This window comes from Phasianus colchicus, chromosome 38 (assembly GCF_987193195.1).
Source record: "Phasianus colchicus chromosome 38, bPhaCol1.hap1.1, whole genome shotgun sequence".
NCBI classification, from domain to species: Eukaryota; Metazoa; Chordata; class Aves; order Galliformes; family Phasianidae; genus Phasianus; species Phasianus colchicus.
Window position 1 is genome coordinate 2,431,636 of NC_143473.1, and position 10,569 is coordinate 2,442,204.

The 10,569-nt window shown below is 65.7% G+C and overlaps 1 protein-coding gene across 1 annotated transcript; it reads left to right on the forward strand.

Annotated features, from left to right (window-relative positions):
* Positions 1–800: 800 nt before the first annotated feature.
* Positions 801–7,954, forward strand: PRX (periaxin). The gene is made up of 5 exons (XM_090129857.1): positions 801–1,124; positions 3,202–3,285; positions 4,686–4,806; positions 6,087–6,267; positions 7,109–7,954. Coding segments are annotated over exons 1-5 (642 nt in total). The 5' UTR covers positions 801–869; the 3' UTR covers positions 7,110–7,954.
* The last annotated feature ends 2,615 nt before the right edge of the window (positions 7,955–10,569 follow it).

Consider the following 10,569-nt stretch of genomic DNA (forward strand, 5'->3'; position numbering starts at 1 on the left):
TGGGTCTGGGGGGGTTCCTGTAGGATTGAAGGGGTTCTATGGGGCTGAAGGGGTTTCTGTGGGTCTGGGGTGGGGGTCCTGAAGGGCTGGGGGGGTCCTGTGGGGCAGGGGGGGGTTGTTCTGCAGCCGTGGGGCTCCACCTTTCACTGGGGGGGGGAGGAGGGGGTTACGCAGCACCCATGGGTTCCCCCAACCCCCCCCCCCCCATAGCGGGCGCCAGCGCCGCATTCCGCCCCCCACCCACGGCCCCCCCCCCATCAGTCGCCTCATTGTTTGGGGCCGAAGGGCTTTGTGGGGGGGGCGGGGGGGGAACCGCTGTGTCAGCAATGGCCGCCCCACGGTGCGGGGGGGGGGGGAGCTGGGGGGGTCCTGGGGGGGTCCTGTGGTGCTGGGGATGCGGGGGGGGGGGTTTCCTGGGGGGGGTTGAGGGGGTCCTGTTGTGCTGGGAGAGGAGGTCCTGGGGGGGTTGGGGTGCTGGGGGGGTCCTATGGGTGCTGGGGGTGTGATGGGGGGGGGATTGGAGTGGTGGGGGGGGTCCTACTAATGGTGGGGGGGTTCTGAGTGGGGGTCCTATTGGTGATGGGGATGATGGGGGGGGTCCTATGATGCTGGGGGGTCCTGGGGGGGCCTTATGATGCTGGGAATGCTGGGGGGGGTTTGGGGGGGGGTCCTATTGGTGATAGGGGGGTCCTGAGAGGCTTCCTATTGGTGGTGAGGGGTCTTGAGGGGGGGGGGTGTATTGGGGGGGTTCTGAGGGGGGTCTTTCAGGTGCTGGTAATGCTGAGGGGGGGAGTCCTGGGGGGGATCCTATTAGTGGGGGGGGGTCCTATGGGGGGCTTGGGGTATTGGTGGGGGGGATCCTATTAGCGATGGGGGATTTTGAGGGGGGGGTCGTTGGGTGCCGGGGGTCCCTGTGCGCTGTGGGATGGGGCTGCCCGCTGCCCCCCCCCCTTTTCTCCTTCATTGCCCCATTTTGGGGTCCCCAGCCCCCCACCCCCCGCCCCCCCCGCTGCCCCCGCTCTGAGGCCACCAATGGCCGCCGGCGCCGCCCCTCCCTGCAGCCTTTTCTGGTCGCCCCCCCCGGAGCTGTGGGGCCGCCGCCGGCAGCAGCGACACCGACTGAGGTACGGATGGCCCCATATCCCCACGGCCCCATTGCCCCATATCCCCACGGCCCCACAGCCCCATATCCCCATAGCCCCATATCCCCACAGCCCCATTGCCCCATATCCCCATATCCCCATATCCCCACGGTCCCATATCCCCATGGCCCCATTGCCCCACAGCCCCACGGCCCCATTGCCCCATATCCCCACTGCCCCACAGCCCCATATCCCCACGGCCCCATTGCCCCATATCCCCATATCCCCATATCCCCACAGCCCCACAGCCCCACGGCCCCATTGCCCCATATCCCCATAGCCCCACGGCCCCATATCCCCACGGCCCCATATCCCCATGGCCCCATAGCCCCATGGCCCCATAGCCCCATAGCCCCATTGCCCCATAACCCATATCTCCACATTCCCATATCCCCATTGCCCCACGGCCCCATTGCCCTACATCCCATGGCCCCATTGCCCCACAGCCCCATATCCCCATTGCCCCATAGCCCAATATCTCCATATCCCCATATTCCCATTGTCCCACAGCCCCATAGCCCTATCACCCCACAGCCCCATTGCCCCATATCTCCAGATCTCCATCACCCCATATCCAGCCCCACAGCCCCATATCCCTACGGCCCCACAGCCCCACGGCCCCATTACCCCATATTCTGATGCCCCTATTGCCCTATCACGTCCCTATATTCCTGTATCCCCACTGCCCCATAACGTCCCTATATCCCCAATGTCCCCGTTGCCCCCATACGTCCCCATACCCCAATGTCCCCGTTGCCCCATATCGTCCTTATATTCCCACTGCCCCATAATGCCCCCGTATCCCATATCCCAATGTCCCCATTGCCCCATAGTGTCCCCATATCCCATATCCCCACGTCCCCACTGCCCCGTGCTGTCCCTATATTGTCCCCACATCCCCATAATCTCCTGTTCCCATTGCCCCATAACGTCCCCATATCCTGATGTCCCCATTGCCCCATATTGCCCGCATGACCCCATATCCCATATCCCCATGTCCCCATAATGTTGCCATTACCCCATACTGTCCCCATAACATCCCCATGTCCCCATTACCCCATAACGTCCCCACTGCCCCCCACTGCCCCCATATCCCATAGTCCCCATTACCCCACAATGTCCGCCTTGTCCCCACACTGTCCCCATTGCCCTATATTGCCCCCATATCCCATATCCCAATGTCCCCATTACCCCCCATTGCCCCCCCATCCCACTCTTCCTCCATCGCTGCAGTCAGGGGGTGTCCCTGTGCCCCCCCCCCTTCCGGGACCCCCATAGGTGCCCCCCCCCCCCGAACCCCCCCCTGTGTTTCCCCCCCTTCCGGGGCCCCCATGGGTGCTGCCCCCCCCCAGAACCCCCCCCGTGTTCCCCCCCCCTCCGAGACCCCCTTGCCCCCCCCCTCCTCTGGGACTCTCCCTGTGCCCCCCCCCCTGCAGACCCTCTTGGTTGCCCCCCCCCTCCCATCTGGGATCCCCCTGGGTGCCCCCCCCCTCCCCCCACCCTTCCGGGACCCCCCCTGGGTGCCCCCCCCCCCCCCATCAGTGTGGGCGCTTTGTGCTGAGTGCCCCAAATGCCCCACATTCCCCTGGGGGGGCAACAATGGGGCGCTTTGTGCCCCCCCCCCCCCGGGGTGGGGAGGAGGGGGGAGCTTTGCTATGAGGGGGGGGGGGGGAGGGGAATATGGGGGGGTGATGTATGGGGGTTTTAATGGGGGGGTTGTAATAATGGGGGGGGGGGTTTGCAATGGGGTTTTGCAGTGGGGGGGTCCCAATGGTGGGGGGGGTTATAATATGGGGGGGGGGGGGGTGTGAAGGGGTTGGGGGGGGGATCCAATGGGGGGGCTTTAGTGAGGGGGTGCAATGGGGGGTTTTGTTATGGGGGGGCTCGGAGGGGGGGGGGGGATTCAGTGGGGTTTGATGGGAAATTCCATGGGGGGGGGGCTCAGCAGTGGGGGGGGGGTCGGTGGGAATTGAAAGGGGGTCAATGGGGGGGGTTAAATGCAGGGGGGGGGCTTTTAATGGGGGTAATTCAATGACGTTGTGCCCCCCCCTTCCTGCAGCCCCCCACCCTCCTGCCCTCTGCTGACCCCCAGTGCCCCCCCCCCAACTGCAGCACCATGGAGCCCCCCCGCGCCGGCCCTGAGGTGAGACCCCGAGCTGGGGGGGGGGGGGGAGGTGTGACATGGGGGGGGGTCTCACTGTGTGCCCCCCCCACCTCAGGGGCTGCAGGGGGGGGGGATGGGAGGGATGGGTGACATGGGGGTGGGGGGGGTCTCAGTGTGACCCCATTTGGGGTGACATGGGGGGGTCTCACTGTGTGTCCCCCCCCCCAGAATGTGGAGGAGGTGGGGGGGGTCTCAGTGTGTCCCTATGGGGGGGTCTGTGTTCCTATGGGGTCTGACTGTGTCCTTATGGGGGGGGTCTCACTGTGCCTTTTTGGGGTCTCAGTGCCCCTATGGGGTCTCACTATTTCTCTATGGGGCCTCTGTGTCCCTATGGGGGTCTGTGCCCCTATGGGGGGGTCTCACTGTGTCCCTATGGGGTCTCACTGTACCCCTATGGGGTCTCTTTTCCCCTATGGGGTCTCTGTTTCCCTATGGGGTCTCTGTGCCCTTATGGAGTCTCAGTGTCCATATGGGATCTCACTGTTTCCTTATGGGGTCCCTGTTTCCCTAGGGGATCCCTGTGTCCCTATGGGGTCTCACTGTGTCCCTATGGGGTCTCAGTGCCCCTATGGGTCTCAGTGCCCCTATGGAGCTCTCACTGTGTCCCTATGGGGAGGTCTTACTGTTTCCCTATGGGGTCCCTGTTTCCCCATGGGGTCCCTGTGTCCCTATGGGGTCTCAGTGCCCCTATGGGGTCTCCCTGTTTCCCTATGGGGTCCCTGTGTCCCCATGGGGTCCCTGTGTCCCTATGGGGTCTCACTGTGTCCCTATGGGGTCCCTGTGTCCCCATGGGGTCTCAGTGCCCCTTGGGGTCCCTGTTTCCCTATGGGGTCCCTCTGTCCCTATGGGGTCCCTGTTTCCCCATGGGTCCCTGTGTCCCTATGGGGTCTCACTGTGTCCCTATGGGGTCCCTGTGTCCCCATGGGGTCCCTGTGTCCCTATGGGGTTTCAGTGCCCCTATGGGGTCTCCCTGTTTCCCTATGGGGTCCCTGTGTCCCTATGGAGTCCCTGTGTCCCCATGGGGTCTCAGTGCCCCTTGGGGTCCCTGTTTCCCTATGGGGTCCCTGTGTCCCCATGGGGTCTCAGTGCCCCTTGGGGTCCCTGTGTCCCCATGGGGTCCCTGTTTCCCTATGGGGTCTCAGTGCCCCTTGGGGTCCCTGTTTCCCTATGGGGTCCCTGTTTCCCCATGGGGTCCCTGTGTCCCTATGGGGTCTCAGTGCCCCTATGGGGTCTCCCTGTTTCCCTATGGGGTCCCTGTGTCCCCATGGGGTCCCTGTGTCCCTATGGGGTCTCACTGTGTCCCTATGGGGTCTCTGTGTCCCCATGGGGTCCCTGTGTCCCCATGGGTCTCAGTGCCCCTTGTGGTCCCGTTCCCGCAGGCCGTGCAGGAGCTGCTCCTGGAGACGCCGGCGGAGCGCGGGCTGGGCGCGGTGCAGCTCGGCGGCGACCGCGACGGCGTTTTCGTGCTGGAGGCGCAGCGCGGCAGCGGCCTCCGCCAGGGTCAGCAGCACCGCTAGGGGGCGCTGCCGCCTCCGGGGGGCGCCGGCGCCTCCCGTCCCCCCCGGGGTCAACATCGCCCCCCGCCCCCCCACGTCCCCATATCCCCCCATATCCCCTCACATCCCCATCCCCCCCATGTCCCCTATATCCCTTCGTGCCCCCCCATATTCCCACCCACCCATATCCCCCCACGCCCCCCACATTCCCATATCCCCCATATCCCCCATATCCCCTCACATCCCCATCCCCCCCATGTCCCCCATATCCCTTCGTGCCCCCCATATCCCCCCACATCCCCCCACGCCCCCCCATATCTCCCCATATCCCCACCCCCTTACGCCCCCCACACCCCGTATTCCTCCATATCCCCCCATGCCCCCACATCCCCATATCCCCCCATACCCCCATATCCCTCCGTGTCCCCCTATATCCCCCCCATATCCCCACCCCTCCATGTCCCCCCACGCCCCCCAGCCCCCCATGTCTCCCATATTCCCCCATATCCCTCCGTGCCCCCCATATCCCCCCTATATCCCCCCAAATCCCCACCTCCCACATCCCCCCACGCCCCCCACATCCCCACGTCCCCCATATCCCCTCACATCCCCACGCCCCCCACAACCCCCATCCCCCCGCGCCCCCCCATCCCCACATCCCCCCATATCCCCCCACATCCCTCCGTGCCCCCCATATCCCCCCCATATCCCCCCAAATCCCCACCCCCCCACATCCCCCCACGCCCCCCACACCCTCATGTCCCCCACATCCACTCACATCCCCACGCCCCCCCCATCCCCCCGCGCCCCCCATCCCCACGTCCCCCGATGTCGCCATCCCCCCATATCCCTTCGTGCCCCCCCACACCCCCATATCCCCCCCATCCCCCCCACACCCCCACGTCCCCTCATATCCCCCCACATCCCTCCGTGCCCCCCATGTCCCCCACGCCCCTCCATATCCCCCCCATATCCCCCCTATATCCCCCCACCTCCCACATCCCCCCATGCCCCCCACATCCCCACGTCCCCCGATGTCTCCATCCCCCCATATCCCTCCGTGCCCCCCATATCCCCCCCATATCCCCCCTATATCCCCCCAAATCCCCACCCCCCCACGCCCCCCACACCCCCATGTCCCCCATATCCCCTCACATCCCCACGCCCCCCACATCCCCCCGCGCCCCCCCATCCCCACGTCCCCCGATGTCCCCACCCTCCCCCATATCCCCCCACCCCCCCACGCCCCCCCTGACCCCCCCGTGTCCCCCCCCCGCCCCCCAGGCGACCGCCTGCTGAGCGCCCGCGTCTTCTTCGATCGCACGGAGGACGCGGCTCAGGTGCTGCGCAGCGCCCGGCAGTGCCGCGTCTCCTTCTGCCTCAAACGCCGCGTCCCCCCCCCACGAGCCCCCCCGCGCCCACCGCCCCCGACGCCAGAGGACCCCTGGCCAAGGTGGCCCGGCTGGTGGGTGGCATGGGGGGGGGGCAGTGGGGGGCGCTGAGTGGTACTGGGGGTGGGGGAGGGGGCACTGGGGGGGGAATGGGGGGCGCTGGGAGTGGGGGGGGCACTGGGGGGCGCTGGGGGTGGGGAGGGGGCGCTGGGGGGGGAATGGGGGGCGATAGGGGTGGGAGGGGGCACTGGGGGGGAATGGGGGGTAGTGGGTGACACTGGGGGGAACTGGGTGACCCTGGGGGGTACTGGGGGCACTGGGAACACTGGGTGGCAGTAGGGGGCAGTGGGTGACATTGAGTGGCAGTGGGGGGCACTGGGGGTGGGAGGGGGCACTGGGGGGGAATGGGGGGGAATGGGGGACCCTGAGGGTGTGAGGGGGCGCTGGGGACAATGGGTGAAACTGGGTGGCATTGGGTGACACTGGGGGAGGGGGCACTGGGGGGCACTGGGTGGTACTGGGGGGCACTGGGTGACACTGGGGGGCACTGGGGGTGGGAGGGGGCACTGGGTGACCCTGGGGGGCACTGGGTGGTACTGGGGGGCACTGGGTGACACTGGGGGTGGGAGGGGCATTGGGGACAATGGGTGGCACTGGGGGGCACTGGGTGACACTGGGGGGCACTGGGGGTGGGAGGGGGCACTGGGTGGCACTGGGTGATACTGGGGGGCACTGGGTGGTACTGGGGGGCACTGGGTGACATTGGGGGTGGGAGGGGGCACTGGGGACAATGGGTGGCACTGGGTGGCACTGGGGGTGGGAGGGGGCACTGGGTGACCCTGGGGGACACTGGGTGACACTGGGGGTGGGAGGGGGCATTGGGTGGCACTGATCGGTGCCCCCCCCCCCTCCCAGAACCTGCTGAGCCTGACAGCTCTTCGGAAAGGACCCCCGGTGCCCCCCCCCGTGGACGTGGAGTTGGCGCTGCCCAAACTGTCCCTGCTGTCCCCCCGCCCCGTCCCCCCCCCGGGACCACCGGCGGTGACGACGACGAGCGAGGGGGGGGTAGAGGAGGGGGTCCCAAAAGCGGGGGTCCCAAAAGCGGGGGTTCCAAAAGTGGGGATCCCAAAAGTGGGGGTCCCAAAGGTGGGGGTGCCAAAGGTGGGGGTCCCCACGGTGCCCCCGGGGGGGGCGGCGGTGTCGGTGCCGTCGTTGGACATCGCCGTCCCCAAGGTGGGGGTGACGCTGGCGCTGCCCGGAGCCACGGACGGCACCGCCGAAACTTTGGGCCGAAAAATGCCCAAATTGGAACTTTCGTGCCTCAAAGTCTGCGGTGACGTCGAGGGGGGGCCCAAAATGGCCGCTTTAGAAGTCATCGCCCCCCCCGTGGCTTTGGAAGTGGCTTTGGGGGATAAAAAGGGAGTTGGGGATAAAGGGGGGGGCAAAGGGACCCCCAAAGGGTGGCAGCTGGGGGGGGTCCGCATGGGGGGGTCCAGCCCGGACCTCCGAGCGGAGGTGGGGGAGCCCAAAGTGGGGGGGGGGCGGCGCCTGGGGGGGTCCGTCCCCAACATCGGGCTGATTTTTGGAGGGGGGGAGCTTCAAAAAGCGGGAGGGGGGGGAAGAAAAAAGGGGGGCTGAAGGTGCCCGAATTGGAGCTGGTGGGGGGGTTCGGAGGGGGGGGGGGCAAAGCGGAGGAAAAAACCCCGAAAACGATGGAAACGGCCCCAAAACCGGCGATGGAGGAGGGGGGGGCGGGGGAGAAGGCGAAGGGGGGGGGCGTGAGGAGGGCGGTGGGGGCTTTGGTGAAGGGGAGGGGGGAGGAAAAAGGCGGCCCCCCCCCCTCCAGGCACATCTGGGGCTTTTCTAAAGCCAAAGGGGAGGCCGATGGGGGGGGGGGAGGAAGTGGGGGGTCCCCAAAGTGGGGCTGAGGGGGGGGTCCCCAACGCTGCCCCCCCCCCGCTTCCGTCTGCCCCGCGTGGAGCTGAGCCCCCCCCTGGGGGGGGAGCCGTGAGCTGGGGGGGCCCCCGGAGCTCCGCTTTATTTTTTTGGGGGGGGGGGTTTCCCCCCATTTAACTTTTTTGAGTGATTTCCCCTCATTTTAACCTTCCCAACAGTTTTTTTTCTCCCTTGCTTTTAATCATTTTTTGGGGTTTTTCCCCCATTAAAACCTTCGGGGCTTCCCCCCCCCTCCCCCCCCCTTCCACCCTTTGGTGCTTTTCCCCCATTTTCAGCTTTTTTTTACCCATTTCCCCCCCCCATTTTTACTCTTTTTTCCCCACGGCCTCTGCGGCGCTTGTTTCCCTTTTAATCCTTTTGGGTTCTTTCCCCCTTTTTAACCTTTTTCGGTGTGTTTTACCCCAATTTAAGCATTACCCCCCCCCCCCCCCCATTCCCCAATAAACACCCGTGTGACACCCGGCCCCACTGTGGATGTGGGGTGGGGGCTGTGGGTGGTGGGGGGAGACCCCAACTCTGTGCCATGGGGATGTGGGGGGACACTGGGGGCACGGATGTGGGGACATCTGGGGACGTGGGGGGGGGGGGAGATTGGGGGCACAGAGATATGGGGACATCTGGGGATGGGGGGGGACATGGGGGGGGGAGATTGGGGGCACAGATATGGGGACATGGGGGGAGTTTGGGGGGCACAGATATGGGGACATTGGGGGGACATGGGGGGACATTTGGGGGTTGATTGGGGGGCACAGATATGGGGACATCTAGGGACGTGGGGGGGGGGAGATTGGGGGCACAGAGATATGGGGACATCTGGGGACTTATGGGGACATGTTGGGGAGATTGGGGGCACAGATATGGGGACATGGGGGGAGTTTGGGGGGCACAGATATGGGGACATTGGGGGGACATGGGGGGACATTTGGGGGTTGATTGGGGGGCACAGATATGGGGACATATGGGGACATCTGGGGACATGGGGGGGAGATTGGGGGAACAGAGATATGGGGACATCTGGGGACTTATGGGGACATGGGGGGGGAAGTTGGGGGTGTAGAGATATGGGGACATGTGGGGAGAAGATTGGGGTTGTTGGGACACATGGGAACATGGGGACACATGGGGACATTGGGACATGGGGAGAACTTTGGGGACATGGGGACATATGGGGACACAGGGAGAAGATTGGGATCATGGGGTGTTGGGGACATGGGGAGAATGGGGACAGTGGGGGTTGGGTTCCATGGTGCCCCATGTCCCCGTGCCCCCCCCCATGCCCCCACATCTGTCCCCATGTGTCCCCAATGTCCCACCCCCGCTCCCACATCCCCCCGTGTCCCCACATCCCCTCCCATGTCCCCATGTGTCCCCCAATGTCCCCCACATCCAACCCACATCCCCCCCATGCCCCCCATGTCCCCATGTGTCCCCAATGTCCCCCCCTGCCCCCACATCCCCCATGTCCCCATGTGTCCTCAATGTCCCCCATGCCCCCACATCCCCCCCATGTCCCCCTGTGCCCCCAATGTCCTCCACATGTCCCTACATTCCCCCATGTCCCCATGTCCCCATGTGTCCCCAATGTCCCCCCATGCCCACACATCCTCCCCCATGTCCCCATGTGTCCCCAATGTCCCCCCTGTGCCCCCATACATCTCCCCCCATGTCCCCATGTGTCCTCAATGTCCCCCATGTGTCCCTACATCCCCCCATGTCCCCATGTGTCCCCCCATGCCCCCACATCCCCCCGTGTCCCCATGTGTCCCCAATGTCCCCCCTGTGCCCCCACACATCCCCCTCCATGTCCCCATGTGTCCTCAATGTCCCCCATGTGTCCCTACATCCCCCCATGTCCCCATGTGTCCCCAATGTCCCCCCATGCCCCCACATCCCCCCGTGTCCCCATGTGTCCCCAATGTCCCCCCTGTGCCCCCACACATCCCCCTCCATGTCCCCATGTGTCCCCAATGTCCCCCCATGCCCACACATCCTCCCCCATGTCCCCATGTGTCCCCAATGTCCCCCCTGTGCCCCCATACATCCCCCCCATGTCCCCATGTGTCCTCAATGTCCCCCATGTTCCTACATCCCCCCATGCCCCCACATCCCCTCCATGTCCCCATGTGCCCCCAATGTCCCCCCTGTGCCCCTACACATCCCCCCCCATGTCCCCATGTGTCCCCAATGTCCTCCATGTCCCTACATCTCCCCATGTCCCCACATCCCCCCCATGTCCCCATGTGTCCCCAATGTCCCCCCCATGCCCCCACATTCCCTCCATGTCCCCATGTGCCCCCAATGTCCTCCACATGTCCCTACATCCCCCCGTGTCCCCATGTGTCCCCAGTGTCCTCCACATCCCCCCATGTCCCCACATCCCCCCCCATGTCCCCATGTGTCCTCAATGTCCCCCATGTCCC

Coding starts and splice junctions, on each gene's coding strand:
- PRX (XM_090129857.1), top strand. CDS start 870: ATGGGGGATTTTGAGGGGGGGGTCGTTGGGTGCCGGGGGTCCCTGTGC. Junction 3,286..4,685: donor CCCCCCGCGCCGGCCCTGAG/GTGAGACCCCGA, acceptor CCGTTCCCGCAG/GCCGTGCAGGAGCTGCTCCT. Junction 4,807..6,086: donor CGGCAGCGGCCTCCGCCAGG/GTCAGCAGCACC, acceptor CCCGCCCCCCAG/GCGACCGCCTGCTGAGCGCC.